This window comes from Narcine bancroftii, chromosome 12 (genome assembly GCF_036971445.1).
Source record: "Narcine bancroftii isolate sNarBan1 chromosome 12, sNarBan1.hap1, whole genome shotgun sequence".
Classification (NCBI taxonomy): domain Eukaryota; kingdom Metazoa; phylum Chordata; class Chondrichthyes; order Torpediniformes; family Narcinidae; genus Narcine; species Narcine bancroftii.
Window position 1 is genome coordinate 22,355,412 of NC_091480.1, and position 17,545 is coordinate 22,372,956.

The 17,545-nt window shown below is 38.6% G+C and overlaps 1 protein-coding gene and 1 long non-coding RNA gene across 14 annotated transcripts in view; both read right to left on the reverse strand.

Moving 5' to 3' along the window:
- abat (4-aminobutyrate aminotransferase) overlaps window positions 1-17,545 on the reverse strand; it is a 167,095-nt gene that overhangs the window by 26,246 nt on the left and 123,304 nt on the right. For all 13 annotated transcript variants that reach the window (XM_069905443.1, XM_069905442.1, XM_069905439.1 and 10 more), the window contains one exon: window positions 1,071-1,151. In XM_069905443.1, the coding sequence (XP_069761544.1) occupies window positions 1,071-1,151 (81 nt within the window). The remainder of the gene's footprint in view (window positions 1-1,070; window positions 1,152-17,545) is intronic.
- LOC138746877 (uncharacterized) lies at window positions 6,435-17,170 on the reverse strand. The gene is made up of 2 exons (XR_011347168.1): window positions 15,589-17,170; window positions 6,435-8,558 (listed from the first exon to the last, which is right to left on the reverse strand). It is a non-coding gene; the product is annotated as an uncharacterized lncRNA (long non-coding RNA).

Genomic DNA, 17,545 nt, shown 5'->3' on the forward strand with positions numbered 1-17,545 from the left:
TTCGTGTAGGTTAATGGCATAAAGAATCAATGGTCGACTTCCATCTACTCATGGAGAGGTGGTCTTCAGAGATGAATAGCTGCATCCCACACAATCTCAGGAAGGGATATAACACCTTCCTAACAATCTGGCAGTCTTATTTAGAGCATATAGGTATTTCAGTAGCACCTAGCCAGTAGACCTCTGTAAAGATTTTAACACTGTGGATTATTATGTCTCCATATGTTTTACTGTCTGCACTGAGAATAAGATTATTTTTATTTTGTTTCTTTTCCTTTGTTCTTTCTCTGTTTAATAGGACTTGTATAGAGTGGGGGGGGGGGGGGTCTCTTGATTTTTTTGTATTTGGTATGATTGTTATTTGTTAAATATATTTAAAATGATAAATAAATTACAAAAAGAAAAGAATCAATGGTGAGAATATGGGCCTATGAAAGATAGAATAAATGGCCAGGGTACATAGCATGGTATGAACGGGATTGCTGCTTTGGGAGCCAGCAGGAGCTAAATGGGCTGAATGGCCCCTTCTGTATCATTATAAGTACATCATATGAGATAAGATAATGCTAAATGAATAGCATCCTGATTATACAATGAACAAGAATTTATAAATGTAACCACAAATCACTGAGTTATTTATTTTCTACAGACTGTGACAATGTCTTCACAAAAAATATAGAACAGGTGAACTGCTTTGAGCAATAAAACATCATCAAATCTCTTGAATCTGAGAGGGTGCTGAGGGCAAGAAGGGCTCCCGAAGGGCTTTGGGCGCCAAGGCGGAGGTTTGGTGTTGGAGCTTGGGCTGCTCATGGTTTGAGGAGGAGTCTGTATGGCTGCAAGAGGGCTGGAGGCAAATCCACAGATACTCAATGACTCTGAAGGGACTCTCTTTTGCTTTTCTTTCTCTTTTTGTTATGGGCACCAGGCAATGCTCATGGTAATTCTTGGTTTGGCTTATGGCATATATCATAGATGTTCAATGCATTATTACGTGTCAACAGTGAAATGCTCTTGTGTCCCTACAAGCCCCCCAGTCTTCACCCCCAACTCCTTGCAATTGAACTCACTGAAAGTAGAGACTCAGACAGTTTCTGAACATAACTCTCAGGAGGCAAACATCCCAAGGCAGGTCTGTTTATGAAGGTACTCTGTAAAAGAACACAACGTAAAGGAGTCATTATCCCTTTCAGAAACAAGCTGAATTTTTGAACTTTTTTCACTTTTGCCTGATTTAAGTCTTCAATTCATTAGTGATGGGAGGAGACTTCAACTGCTGGTTAGATCAAGTCTTACATTGTTCATCTGATAAACCAGTCACGGAATAAATCAGCATTAATCATCCAATCTTTTTTATTAAAATGTGTTATTATTGATGTCTGGCATTTTTTTCATCCAGAAGATAGGGACTGTTTCTTTTATTCTTCTGTTCACCATACGTACTCATGGATTGACTTTTTTTTAATGATAGTCTAATGATCCCATTAATTTGTTCTTGTGAATACAAAAATATAGTCATTTCTGACCATGCTCCTGTGTAACCATCTTTAAATTTTCCTGGTCTTGTTCAAATAAACAGACCCTGGCATTTTAATTCAACCTTATTATCTGATAAGGAATTTTAAAAATTATTGGAGGAATAAATTACTCTCTTTTTTGAAAAAAGAGACTTCTAGTCTAATTGTTTGGGATGCTTTTAAGTCTTTAATTAGGGGTCAAATTATCTCTTTTGCTGCAAGCATTAGGAAAAAGGCTAATCAAGAGAAAATAGATTTAGCTACCCAACTGAAACAATTATATCAAAGGTATACTCTGGTTCTAGATCCTGCTTTATACAAAAAGTGTGTGGAAATTAAAACTAAATATGACCTTCTTTTAACGTATCCAACTGAAAGCCAACTTTAAAAAGGTAAAACTATGGTTAATCAATTAAAAGTTTGAATAGCCAAACATCAAATTAAAGAAATTTGCAAAGCTAATGGTGTTATGACAACTGATCTTTTAGAAATAAATGATATTGTGACAGATTATGTTGCATTCTATATTTTATATAGATAAGTTTTAAAGGAGATACATTATGGCAGGTTTTTTTTTAGTGTAGGTCACGTACAAACACTTCAAAACAGATCTCATTTAAAATACTGGAGCTCTGCTCAAGCCAGACAGGCTGGCTCTGAGAGCCTTTGCAAAAGCTTTGGGGAGTGCCTATAGGGACTTTGGAAAGTAATAGATGAAAGAACTCGGAGGATTAGGTCCAGAGCCGAAGGCTGCCTGAGGGCCACTTGCTGTTCTAAAAGGGTAATGTGGTTTTGCAAGCAGAAGGAGTCAAATAGATTTTTCTCTGAGAGAGAGAGAGAGAGAGAGAGAGAGAATTCAGTTCTACAGTTCAGCAGCAGCAGCTGGGACTGGAACAGGACAAGCTGGGAAGCTTGTGGAAAAACCCCATTTTGAAGACAGGTTATGAGTTCTTAGTTCAGCCTGGTCAAAGCCCTTGTGGTCCATACAAGAGGAGAGGATTGGCTGCCTAATGTTTCACTTTAAATAAGAGAAACAAAAAGGAACTCTGTGCTGACCTGAAAGAAAGGTTATCATCTGGAAAACCCTGATGAGGCAAGTTTCTTCGGCAAGACCCTGACATGGTTGATTAGATGGAATCAATTTGTGTCCAAGAACAACAAATCTCTCTCTGAAAACTGATAAGAACGTTACTGAGCAGTAACCATTTACCTTTCAAGCCTGGTGAAATTCATAAATGTTAAATTCTGCGCACAGTATAAGAACTGCCTGCGTCCAGTGAACTTGGAGGAGTGAGAAGTGAGACTGGACTGTGAATTAAATAACTTTTCTAAACTTATCCACATTACATACATGTGTGATTAGAATTAGAAGGGTGTTAAGTTAGGTAAAGTTAATAGTAATAAGATAAAATTTGATTCTGTATTCATAATTAAAAGCAACTTATGTTTAAGTAACCATTTGTCTTGGTGAATTTTTGTTGCTGGTGGGTTTTGGGGTCCTCTGGGCTCATAACAATACCTTTAAAGAATTTTATTCTGAACTGTATTGTTCCGATTCTCCTAAAGATAATATTATAATGAATAATTTTTTAGATAAATTGAATATTCATTTATTATCTGTTGCTAATTAAAGTAATTGGATCAACCTATTTCCCATGAAGAGATTGTCGAGATTGTACATTCACTAAATTCTGGGAAGTCACCAGGTACTGATGGATTTTCCTGGAGAATTTAACGTCTTTTTCTTCATTACTTGCACCTTATTTATGTTCTGATCTTTCTGATCCTTAGGCTTTTATCTCACTTTCTTAAAAAGAATAATCCAGTTGACTGCTCTTCATGCAGACCAATTTCTTTACTCAACATTAACACTAAAATTCTATCTAAAGTTTTGGCTCGTAGACTTGAAAATATTTTACATTAATATCTGATGATCAGACTGGATTTATTAAAAATTGGTATTCTCACTTCAATATACACTGTTGACTAAATATTATATACTCTCCTTCTAAGGTGGTTTCAGAATGTGTGATATCTCTGCAGAAAAGGTTTTTGACCGGGCAGAATGGAATTATTTAAGACTTCAGAAAAATTTAATTTTGGGGCTGGGTTTATTCAATGGATTGAGTGACTATATCTACCCCCTTCTGCCTGTGTTCTTACTAATTTTCAGAATTCTAAACCATTTAAACTTCAGCGTGGAACCAGACAAGGATGCCCTTTAAGTCCATTGCTTTTTGATCCGGCGTTAGAACCCTTAGCTATCACTTTTTGAGAATCTACTGATATTATTGGTATTTTAAGGAAGGGCAGAGCCCACAAGGTTTCACTTCATGCTGATAATTTATTGCCCCTTTATTTCTAATCTTGAGACTTCATCGTCTTCTCTGCTTTCTATAATTTCTCATTTTGGTCAATTTCAGGCTATAAATTAAATCTACATAAGAGTGAACGTTTTCCTTTGAATAATATGGCACCAATAAATACTAACCTTCCCTTTAAAATTGTAAGAAATCAATTTACCTATTTCGGTATAACAATTACTAAAAACTAGAAAAAACATCAAAGAACGTTTTCTTACTTTAATAGAACACGTGAGAGGGGCATTATCAAAATGGCCACCCTTTCTTTATTGTTGGTTGGTCAAATCAACTCTATTAAAATGAATATATTACCTAAATTCATATACTTTTTCAGGCTTTGCTTGTTTTTTTGGATTCCCTTGACTCCACCTTATCTTTTTTTTATGGAAGAATAAGCATCTTCGGCTACACAGAGTCCACTTACAAAATCTTAAAAAGAATGGAGGTTTAATAAGATCTATTATTGGGCAGTCAATATACAAAATCTTACATTTTGGTCATATTATATTAACCATGAAAATTGTCCAATATGGGTCTCTTCAGAATCTAATTCTGTTACAACATTTTCTCTATTTCCCTTCTTGTATCCTCACTTCCCATATTTTAAAATAAATTAACTAATAACCCAGTGGTTAGCATACATTGAGGATCTGGATACAATTTAGAAAACATTTTGGTTTAATGAGATTTTTCTCTTTCTAGTCGTATTTTTTCTAATTATTTATTTAAACCTTCCATGATTGATGTAACTTTTAAAGAATGGTATATATTGGATATTAAATGTTTTAAAGATTTACTTGTTGGGGAATCTTGCTTCTTTTGAACAACTTTCAGTTAAATATGGATTACTAAATACTCATTTTTTTCATTATCTACAGATTAGAGAGTTTTTACAATCTCATTTACATACATTTCCTAAAAGGACTGATAAAAATTTAATTGATGTAATTTTAAATTTACAACCTTTTTATAATGGTTCGATATCTAACATTTACGATATGTGGTTGAGAATAAGAGAGGCTCCCCTCAGATAAAATTTAAAAAGCCTGGGAACAGAACCTACATCTTTTAACTTCTGAAGAAACTTGGAATTTAATTTTCAAATTGGTTAGTACCTCATTTTTATGTGCCCACCACTCCCTCCTACAATTTAAAGTAGTCCTTAAGGATCACATGTCCAAAGTCAAACTATCTTGTTTTTATGCGGATGTATCTCCTCGTTGTGGTAAATGCAACAATGGAGATGCTTCATTAATTCATATATTTTGGACATGTCAGAGTTTTGAGAAATTCTGGAACCAAGTATTTTAAACTTTCTCTGTATTTTTAAAGATAATTATAAATATCCACCAGCGTTGTCTCCGCTCCATCCTCAACATCCATTGGAGCGCTTACATCCCTAACGTCGAAGTACTCGAGATGGCAGAGGTCGACAGCATCGAGTCCACGCTGCTGAAGATCCAGCTGCGCTGGATGGGTCACGTCTCCAGAATGGAGGACCATCGCCTTCCCAAGATCGTGTTCTATGGCGAGCTCTCCACTGGCCACCGTGACAGAGGTGCACCAAAGAAAAGATACAAGGACTGCCTAAAGAAATCTCTTGGTGCCTGCCACATTGACCACCGCCAGTGGGCTGATAACGCCTCAAACCGTGCATCTTGGCGCCTCACAGTTTGGCGGGCAGCAACCTCCTTTGAAGAAGACCGCAGAGCCCACCTCACTGACAAAAGGCAAAGGAGGAAAAACCCAACACCCAACCCCAACCAACCAATTTTCCCCTGCAACCGCTGCAACCATGTCTGCCTGTCCCGCATCGGACTTGTCAGCCACAAACAAGCCTGCAGCTGACGTGGACTTTTTACCCCCTCCATAAATCTTCGTCCGCGAAGCCAAGCCAAAGAAAAAAGATAAAGCTAATCTGTTATCTGCTTTATTTGGCATTGTTTTAGAGAATGGCATAACTTTAACAGCATCTGATTTGCATGTATTAGCTTTTACCTCTTTTGGCTGGGGGGAAATGTTGCTCAGATGGAAGGACGTTGCTCCACCTACTCATGATCAATGGCTACATGATGTCATGTCACGTTTAAATTTAGAGAAGATTAGATGGTTAATTTCAGATTTGAATTCAAATTTTCAAACACTGTGGGGACACTTCTTGAATTACTTTCATAATCTCTGACTTGATATGAAGGTAGAAGTGCTGACTAATAAGGTAATTTCTTACTCTGATAAGAACTCTATCCTTTTTTTGCCAAACAACTTTTGTTTTGGTAGTGGATTTAGATTTTTTTAATAATAATAAAATATTAATACAATGTAATTTGTTTGATTGGGGATGTGGGGACCTTGGATGAAATGATATGATTTAAGCTTAATAGATCTTTTTGAATTTTAACATATGTACTCTGCATTTTTCAATGTGGAATTTCAATGTTAATACAAATATTAAAAGAAATAATGCAGTTAAAAGTACATGGGTAACCTTTTGCAGAGCAGAAAATGAGACTTTCCTAGACTTGACACACACCAAAGTATTTTACAGTCAATTAAGTAATCTTGTAATCATTGCTTTAATGTAGGAAATACAGCAGCAAATTTATACACAAGAATCTCCCGTAACAATGCGATAATGACCAGTCAATTTGATATGTGTTGGTGATTTAAATATTGGTCAGGACAACTGGGATAACTTCCCATAATCTTCTTCAAAATACTGCCTTGGAATCTTTTACGACAACCTCAGAGAGGAGCTGAGATCTTGATCTGATGTCTCTTCCAAAAGGGACCATTCCCAACAATGCACTGCTTCTTCAATCAGGCCAACATTTCTATGCTATTAGGCACATCAGGCATCTGTGGTCGACTGTCTCCTGTGTGCGGCGCAATGCAAACTAAAGGAACACCAGCATGGGTAGTCCATATCCCGATGGTGTGAACACGGAATTTCTCAATTTCAGATAATACTGCTCTCCTCCCATTTCCTGCTCTCCCTCTTCTTTCTCCCTCATCCTCTTTCTCTCTCCCTCCTTTTGATCCACCCTTTGTCCTCCCAGTTTTCCCATAGCCCCCATCTTCCTATTTTCATTTCCCTCAGCATCCACCACTTTCCATCCACCAGATCCTCTCCCCTATTTGGATAATGTATTTCACCTCTCCCCTAATGATTATTATTATCACCTTTCTTACTTATCAGATGCCTGCCCTGGTAGACTTATCATCTCCAGTATTAGTCTGCACCCTTTCTCTTCCCTTGGCCCACTTGGCTCCATCTTCCCTTTTATTTTCTGCTTTCACCAGTCACCCAACTGCTTTTGTCTCCCAACTCCATCAAATTATCTTCAGCCCTCCTCTCACCTCCTGCTCCTCTGTCATTCTTCCCCTCTCTTCTTTCTAGTGATTATCTTCCTTCTCTACCCTTATGCAGGGTCTTCACCTGAAATGGCAACAATTCCTTGCCCCCCACGCCCATAGACACTGCTAAACCAACAAATTTCTTCAGCAATCTCCAGATTTCGGCATCTGCAGCCTTTTGTGTCTGCTGATTCTCTGTTTTAAATTTAAATTTTAAACACACACAGGCACAGGGAGAATGTACATATGCCTTACAGACAGCATAGGGTTCAGTGTATTGGTGTCTGGGCTAACGTTTATAGTCCAGCACTAATTGCAGGAAATGGGACAATGACATATTTCCAAGTCAGGATAACATGGAACTTAAAGGGGAACTAGGTTGAAGCATTCCCATGTCCCTGAAGCCCTGATACTGCAATCATACTTGCAGAATACTGCAGTCCTTGCAAAAATCAAAGCTATACAAGATAGGATAATTGAAGTGCCAGTTGATGAGGTCGACAAAGACGATGAGGTCAAACAATAATCATGGCTTTTATTAGCAGAAACTCATGGTACAATAATGAAAGACAATAGGTGCATATACAGTTATACCCAAGGGGAGTGTCTTTAACAGTTGAGATAATGCACAGCCAATGTTAGTACAGCAAGGCTCACCAAAGGGGAGACAGGCAGCTTGGCAGACATTCACCACAATAATATAACAATTTATTTGTTTGTTTGGATAACTCTTCCACACAGAGTTTCTTTGTTTGCACTAAAGCTGTTTGGTGTATCTGAGACATGGAATTACACAGATGCTCATAACAGGACACAGCCATGATCCAGAGGACACAGGTTTTATAGTTGTTCTGTGTCATGGAAAACTTACCTACCAGTGACAGGGTCACCCATAGTCAGTATTGGTTTGTGTCTACAAAACATAGTTTTCAACCAATGTTGAAAAATGCTGCATCAATCTCTGTCCACTACATTAGTGATGTACACTTGTCTGTTTCCTGAGATAACTTCAAAGTATCCATGACTGTACAGCGCAGATGCACAATGACAGGATGCTATTGCATAACATTTTGCATTTTGGGGAGGTGCCTTGTGCAGAATAAGAAGCCTCTCTAGAAACCTGCCTAGTGAGAAACCCTCAACCCTCCTTCTTGGAGCTTCAGAATGATGCAATTACAGCTCCCTTCTGTCCTCTGAAGGTCAGTCTGCAGAGGTTGTGAGCTACACTGGGCTGGAGGAGGGTAATGAGACCCTCAGTAGCTGGTGTCTCCCCAAAACAGACTGATTCTTCAAGCCATAGTCACTTCAAAGTCCCTTCATACATCTGTAAACAGAAAAAAGGTATGTGGTTTTAGAATGGTACCCTCTTTAAAAATAATTGTTTCACTTTAAATAATGAACAAGAATATTTGCATCATTTTCTTTAATATTTCATATTTCTTACATATGATCATTTATAATTTTAACTTCAGGAAAGATTTTTATTTACCTGTCGTCGTTTACAAGATCATGAGAGAAAATAGTTTCCCGTTAATCATTTTGTCCAGTGTGGCTTTTTCTCTTTCAATCCCATTCTCCATCCTTCTCTGTTCTCCATTCCCATTTCAAACCAGATTTGAAACCCGTGGTGTGACTTCTTTCTCAGTCTCCTTGGTGCCATCCTTACAGTTTCTTCAATTTTCAACAACATTTTTAACTCTGTGTTCTGCTGTCATTTGCAATACTAAGGAGCTTCTTAGAACACCCGTCAAAGTTTGCTGCTTAATGAGTAAATTTTCTCTCGTATTTGATCTCCAACTTCTCGCGCCATGATAACATTTTCATCTCTTTTGATCAAGAATACTATGGTTGCCATTTCTTTGAGAATTAATCTCATTGATCTTCCTTGGTTCCAAAATATCACCCTATTTGCTTTTTCTTATTGTAGCTTCACTGCACTGTAATCCCAGAACTATGGAACATAACTCCCTCGAACATCTGTGCAGAATCTTTTTATAAAACACAAATATTTTATTTTAAAATACTTTTTCTTCGACATGGAATTCAAGTTTTATAAAACTGGCCAGTAAGTCTTGACACTTTTTTTTTTAAATAAGAGAGACATTACATTCAATGTTTCTCCTCCTTGAAACATTGCATTATTTCCTTCACAATAAAATCGCAGGCAAACTTTTAACACTTCCCTCATTGAGAAAAGTGGAGTTCTGCAACAAAGATCATTGCTCCAATTTGTTTGTACAAGATTTCTGTATGAGATTTCCAAGTAAGGTTATCATAAATATCAAGGGCTCAAACAGAACAATAGCAAAGTGCACAGATGAAATCAAAAGGGAAACTAAGAAGGCAGAAATGCAGACATTTATTTTTCGGGAAAATCAAGGAAAAGTCAAAGATATTTCACGGATATTTCAAAGGCAAGGTTGGAGAATTTTAGCTGTCGTGTATTTCTCTTAAAGAATCACCTCACACAAACAGTAAGCACTCTTTATTCTGATCAAAACGGTGTCTAACTGAACACGCAATACAAATGTGACTCCTATGACATAACATGTGCATGTGCATTTCCATAACACTCTACCCCTCAAAAAATATTTTGTGCTTACTTGTAAATAAGTATAAAGTTTAATTTAAATACTTGTAAACACTACTGAGAACTTAAGCATTGTGATGCGCTGTGGTAGCAGCAAGCAGAAACAAAAGCTCAAAGACTGTACTAGAGGCTTTTTTCTGCTAAAGGTCTGTACACACTAATTTCAGCTGTGGTGGCTCCTGAGTGACTGGCTCATTGACAGCTGGCCAGGTGGAGTCAGCCCCCTAGGGGTCTATTCAGGTCGGCTGATTGAGAGCTGGCCAGGAGGAGTCAGTCCTTAGGTGGTCATCCTGCAGGTACAGAGATCGCCCCCTGCAGTAGGCTAGTGGTCGTATTACCACAAGCATCACTTCAACTAATAATTGTAACTCAATCTAACTTGAAAATACATTAACTGGAAGCACATAAAATCTTTCAGTCACTGCACATAGCCTTTGAGATATACTGGCCAGTGTCTTTCTCTTTTGGATCTTCTTGGGGATGAAGAACACTGAACAGGAGAACAACCTTTCAACTTTTCTTGAGTAGATAACTTCTCCTCACTGGCTGACACCACTCATTGGTTGTGTGACCAGTGCTTGGCCGGCATCTTGCCCCTGTGCAGCCTCCAATTATGGTGTCTCATTAACCAGGACTGGGGCTATCCAAGGGGCAGTATAGTTGGGTTGTGCCAAAAACAGAACATCAGGGGGAATCATCTGATATCAGGGAAAATGGGGTCCTTGATTACTCTTAACTGGTCGATATGTCATTTCCATATCTTTTCATCCACTAGTACTAAATATGAACATGGACTTAGTTTCTTGAGAAGCACGCCTCTTATTCATATTTCTTTGCTCTCCCTGTAATCTCGTACCAATACCTGTTCTCCAATCTCCAGAGAACTTGTTGGCTTATTCAGGGATATTGACTGCTGAATACGAACTCCAATGTTTGGGTGCACTGCAGCAAGTCGAGTTCTCAAGTGGCGTTCAAATGTCAGTTCTGCCGGCGTGCATTTTGTCGTGGAGTGTGGTGTTCCGTATGATAACAGAAATTCTGCAATGTTATGACTCTATGATGTTTTTAATGTCTTCACGAAGCATTCCACTTCCCTTTTAGTACTAGGATGGTAGGGTGCAGGCAATATATACCACACATTGTTGTTTCGCAGGATCTGCTTGAAAGTGTCAGAAAAAAAATTGAGGTCCATTTTCTGGAACCAGTTCAATGGGTAATCCATAACCTGTGAAAACAGCTCGTAGTCTCTCAGTTGTCTTTTCTGTTGTTGACCACAATCTTCACACAATAGGCCATTTGAAGTGTGCATCAATACTAATCAGAAAGTTTTCCTCCTTAAATGGACTAGCAAAATCAATAGGAATTCAGTACCATGCTTTAGTTTCTGTTCAATGTATATGCCAATCGATGGCCACCAGATCAGCATGCGTCTGGACCATTCCTGGATGATTGGTGTTGGGTTCCTTTAGCAAGCCTCCCGTCATTTCTTGTGAATTATACTTCTGGTCCCGTACAACAGGAAAACTTTTTCAATCGATATTTTGTTTTGCCGTGTATAAAAAGTTTTCAATTTGGGAGTAATACTGTTGGCCTCAGCTCACCCACTCAAGGTGAAGTACGGAATCTTTGACAGTGTGGCCTCTTTTTGTACCTCTTTGCTGATAGCCTTCATTGTAATAGGAAAGTGATGCAGTTGTTCCTAGTTGATAGCTGTGGCTTCCACAGTCCAATTAATACTTCCTTCCACTTGTTCTGTCTCAGGCAGAATTAAGGGCAGTAATGCATTAGCATGGCTGTTCTTGTTTGGAGGACGATGCTTTAGTTCATAATTATTTACCACAAGCTCCATCACCATCTTTGAATTCTTGCCGCCACTAACACAGGAATGCCTTTCTTGGGGCCTAAGATCAAACTCAATGGTTTATTGCTTGTATCTAAGGAGAACTTCCTACCCTGTAGATATTGGTAGAATCACTTGAGATCAAATATTATAACCAATCCTTCCTTCTCCTGTTGCCCAGTTTAGTTCACAGGCCGTTAGAGAGCAGGAAGCGTGTACAACTGGTTGTTCTCCTTTTTCGGTGACTGGTGATAATGCTGCACCTAAACCAACAGGTGAAGCATCAACAGCCAGGGGTACTTCCTTGTCTGGATCATAGTGAATGAGAATATAATACCTTGAGGTCAGCAGTTTCTTCAAGTGATTCAAAGCTTTGCTGGTTTCAGCATTCCAACATCATTTCTGGTCTTTTTTCAACAATTGGTTGGCATGTTAGAGTTGGCATGTTAGGGATGTGTTTTCGATAGTGGTTAACCAAGCCCAAGATCAATTGCAACTCAGCCGATTCGATAGGCAAGGTGCACTGCTCAGAACAGCTTCGGTGCCAGCTGTAACCACCCTGACTCCTTCATGGTTAATCATAAATCCCAAATACTTGACTGAGGGTACCATAAATACACACTTGTCTTGACAGTCAAATTTTAGCTTGTTCTATCCTGGTTCAGACCTTTTCCAGGTTTGTTAGATGCTCTGTGTCATCACATCTTGTAATGATTATGTCATCTAGGTAACATCCAACATTTAGTCCTTGCAACAGCTTATCCATTACAGCTCGAAGTATCGCTGGAGCTGATGATATTCTATACGGTATAATTGATCAATCTCAGGCAAGTGTTGATAGCAACATTCTTCCTCAATTCAGGAACCAAAATGACTTCTTGATGCGCTTGTGATAAGACTAATTTTGTGAACTTTTTCTCACCATTCAGAGCTTGAAATAATTCCTCCACTCTCAGAATGGGGTGTCCAGGAACTTGCAGGGCTTGCTTAATTGTGACCTTATAATCACCACTAATTTTTATTTCACCACTGCGTTTTCTGACCGGTACAGTCGGAGCTGCCCAGTCACTGTACTGAAGTTTCTTAATTATTCCTTCACCTTCTAATCTGTTGAGTTTAATCTCAATTTCCCTTTTGATAGCAAAATATACCATCCTTGGCTTAAAGAACTTAAGTTTTGCTTCTGGTTTCACTTGCAATTTGGTTCTTTCCAAACACTGTCTGGTACTTCTGAAGCATCTGTTGCAGCTTTAATTTTTTGAAAAATCGTCAACAGTTTGTACATTCTTCACAGCACCAATTGCCTTGCAATCAAGTTGGATGTGCCCCAACGAAACCCTTCCAATCAAGTTGGATGTGCCCCAACGAAACCCTTCCAATCAAGGCAGGTCCTTTTGTATCTACAATGTAGAGAGGTAATCCTTTCTTTGTTTGACCCTTATACTCGATGTCCACTTTACACTTCCTTATCACGTTAACTTCCTCTCCTTTAATCATCTTTAACACAATGTCAGACAGTTGGTTTTATTTTAAGTTTGGACAGTACTTTTTCTTTCAGATCTTTCGGCATTAGTGACACAGCAGCCCTGTGTGTCGAATTCCCTGTAATTCAAAGAATTTCTGACCTGTTATGAAATACACTACAGATGTACATTAATGCCAATGCTCCATCATCCTCGGAGCCACTTTGACCCACTGCTAGAACGTTCGTCATTTTCCATGAGGTTTTTAACTTTGGAAGATTGTTTTTTATACTTCAATTTCTTTTTTTTCCCCTTCTGTGACCCTCTTTCTCTCCATCTTGGACACTTTGAATTGATGTATCCCACATTATCACATAAATAACACTTAGCCTTTTTTGTAATAAGAGTTATCAGGGCTGTGGTTATTTCTCCAACAGTGGCAGCACTCTCTTCGGTCCATTCTCTTCACCATATGCTCCCCTTGTATAATATCAGGGTTACAATTGGCCATTTCGAAACTCAATGCTAGCTCATAGGCAGATTTGATGTCCAAATTTTTTGAACTCAGCAATCTTTGGTGGGCATGGCAGTCCGCCAAATAGATCTCCAATCTCTGTCTCTCAAAGCCTCATCCAAGAAGTTACATGTAGTTTGGCCAATATATGGGCTAACTGTTTTACTTTCTGGTATAGAATTTGTATCTTTCAGCCATTACTATTGGTTTTGGGGACAGGTGATCTCCCACAAGGTCACGTAACTCTTAATAAGACTTGGTATTTGGTTTTACCGGTGTGCCAGTAGAGTCTTGATCAGACCATATGTTCTGCTCCCCACCTCGCTTAAAAACAGCACCTGTTTTTTTATTTCAGGTTTCAGAATTCCTCACATCGTGGGCAATGCAGAACATAATCGAATCTTTCTACATAATCATACCAGTCTTCAGTTTCCCTGTATTCCCCAAAATGTCCTTCTGCCATTTTCACTACTATTATTTAGTAACAAATTAAATCCGCTGCGCCAGTGCGGTTTATTCTCACTCTTCTGCTCAAGTTTCTTCCTTTTATCCACTGCTGACAAACACATGCTTTCATCCCGTTGCAGCTCGGCATCGTTTTCACCACAAAATTCTCACCTCCGGCGTCTTCTTTCCTCGAAATCCCGTAGATTCCGTCGTCCGGAGTGTAGAATTTTTTGTTTTGATCCTTGTCACCAATTCTGTCGTGCATTTCTCTTAAAGAATCGCCTCACATGAGAGAAGCAGTGAGCACTCTTCATTCTGATCGAGATGGTGTCTAACTGAACACGCAATAAGAGTGTAACTCCTTTTATGTCATAATGTGCACATGCGTGTTCCTATAACAGAGAGAGAGATAGGGTGAAGCTGGATTGTTTGCTTATGAGTAAAGGAGGCTGAGATGAGTTGACAAGTTAAAGGATATGTATCAAAATCAAGGACCGAGCCGGGATCAATGGGAAGGACCCATCTCCCTTATCAGCGAGGTCATAAACTAATGGACATAGATTTGAACAAGAATGAGGCAAGAGATAGGGAAAATATATTTCACCTGGAGAGAAAAGCGATCTGGAACTAAATGACCCGCCCAGAATGAGAAATCTTCATCACATTTTAAAATGCTCCTGGGTGAATGCTTGAATGCGAGTGGCCACAGACCAAGAGCAGTGATTTAGGATTAGCCTCCACAGATCTCATGGACTCAATCGGCTGAAAGGCTTTATTTTGTGATATAAATGTCAATGACAGTTGACATTCATGCTATAAATGTCAAGTTAGTTCCACTTTCCTGTACAACACAAACATAAAATTTGGCCAAGTCATATTTCTTATCATTTTCAAATACTTAATCAGTTCTTTTGAAATGCAAATATGAATTCTATTCTCACCATTGCTTTTGATGGGGCTGCATGTCCTAAAAACAACTGCGTAAGAATAAAACTTATTCCCATTAATTTTTATGGGTTTCTCCATGGGTTCTGGTGCACTTTCCAACTTTCTCTGTCCATAAACTTGAGCTTAATTTCAACTCTGCTGGCTTTATTCTAACTGAGTCCCGTTCACCCATCACCCCTACTGCTACACCCCTTCCCCCAGCCATCCAGGAAAGGCTTGATTTCAAAATCCATCCACGGTCTTACTTACTCTTTAATTCTGTAAAACCACTTCCCTCTAATCCTCACGTTAAATCCCTTGTTGGTGACTATGTCTCGGTTGTCTGTCTCTCAATGTCTCGAATTATTTGCCCGAACATCTCTCAAGATGCTTCTCAACTCCGACCACTTTCTTTTTCACCTGTCCTAACTCTTTGTGTGCTTCTATGCCTAACTTTGGTTGATGACATCAACACAGCACATTCACAATTTTAAAGGAACTAAATAATATGTTCAGTCTTTCCTTTTAAGAGTAGCCTGTAAGTTCAGGCCTGAAACAGTAATATATCTTTACCTTCCATGGACATTGCGAGAATGGCTGAGTTCATCTAGCATATCTGTGTGATCTTATTATTGAGTCCCTGGATGAAGGCACTGTTTGCTTTTACCCTTTGGTGTCCTCAGATAATGAGATAACTTCTTATTCTTTTCTTTCTTTGGCTTGGCTTCGCGGACGAAGATTTATGGAGGGGTATGTCCACGTCTGCTGCAGGCTCGTTGGTGACTGACAAGTATTTCAAGCTAAATAACCAGTGGAAATAGTTTTTTGTCCCATTTACTTTTGCAAAGTTCATTATAAATATGAATACTTCCAACATATACAATCCAGAGAATTCAAATGGATTTGCAACACAGAAACAGCTATGTATATTCCAGACAAGCATCTGACATTAGTTTCTTCCATTAATAGTTTCCCCCTTAAGTGCATCTGCACTTTTTTCATTATTTATGGAAGCAACATTCATTTAGGTCTTTCCTCAATTATCTATTAGATTAACAGAGCCTTATTTTGGTCTTGCTCATATTATCTTCTTGTCTAGTTTCTCAATTGTTTTATACCTTTGATCACCTACCAGCCTTCTCATTCATAGTGAAATGAAACCCAATTTGTTCAGTTTTTCCTTTTAAGAGTAGCCTGTTAGTTCAGGCTTGAAACAGTAATATATCTTTACCTTCCATGGACATCGCGAGAACGGCTGAGTTCATCTAGCATATCTGTGTGATCTTATTATTGAGTCCCTGGATGAAGGCACTGTTTGCTTTTACCCTTTGGTATCCTCAGATAATGAGATAACTTCTTATGTGCTGTGATGGTCCTAGCAATTATTTTATAACAGAATGGCTTGCTGTGCAAGTGCAGAGGTGAGATTAATTTGATGTAAGACTGGTGTCGAGGAACATTATAAACTCACACATTATTCCTAAAGTAAGCCCCGGGCTACTTTAACTCCTGCCAGTTACCAGAAAGTGCTCCACTATAAGCTGCCAACCACACAGAAGCAGGTGGGGACTCTGCTTCTTGGATTGTCTCAGGATATTTTATGCTTGGCGAAAGCAAAAAGAGGAATCCAATGCATTTCTTTAATTGGACCACTTCTAATCCCAACCCTTAAATTATTTCCTGGTCTTTCTAACTATGGCAATGAATTAAGTTTAAAGCATAAAAGATACTTCCATCTTTGGGAAAGTTTCTACTGAATATAAAACCTTATAGTTTGGAATTAAAAATTACCAAGGCTTTCTGTTGGGTAAGTAACCCACATGATGCTTTTATTGCTTAAAACTATAAATTGCCAAGAGTTCCTGTTGGGTAGTAACCTAGCTGATTTTTAAGCTCAGCTTCCAGTTATTAACATCCCACAAACTGGATCAATATTATGGTTTTGACTGGAGTTTAGTGTAGGTCATATCATATAACAAGGCTAGGTTATTTGTCTGAAGGACATCAGTGGGCCAATTTGCTGCTTTAATTACAGTATAGCAGTTCTTAATTTCTTTTTGGCTAATTCTGATTTCTTGAGTTTACTTTAATAAAGGAAAGCAAATAAAACTGCAGATGATAGAATCTGAAAGAAAAAATAGAAATGCCGGTAGATCTCACCCACTCTAGTGTCACCAAAGACTCTTAGAAATTTCTATGGAGAGCATTCTGACTGGGTGCATCACTGTCTGGCAGGGAGGAGTCAATGCATGGGCTACAGAGAGTTGTAAACTCGGCCAGCGTCATCACAGACATCAGTCTCCACTCCATTGAGGACATTTGCCCAAGAAGGGGTGTCTTAGGAAAGCAACCTCCATGCCCTCTTCACACTACTACCAATGAGAAGGAGGTACAAGCGCCTGAGGACAAACACCCAGCAGCACAAAGACAGCTTCTTCCCCTCTGCCATCAGATTTCTGAACGGACAATGAACCATAGACATGACCTCACTTTCTCTTATTTTTGCATTAATTTATTCATTTTAAATGTT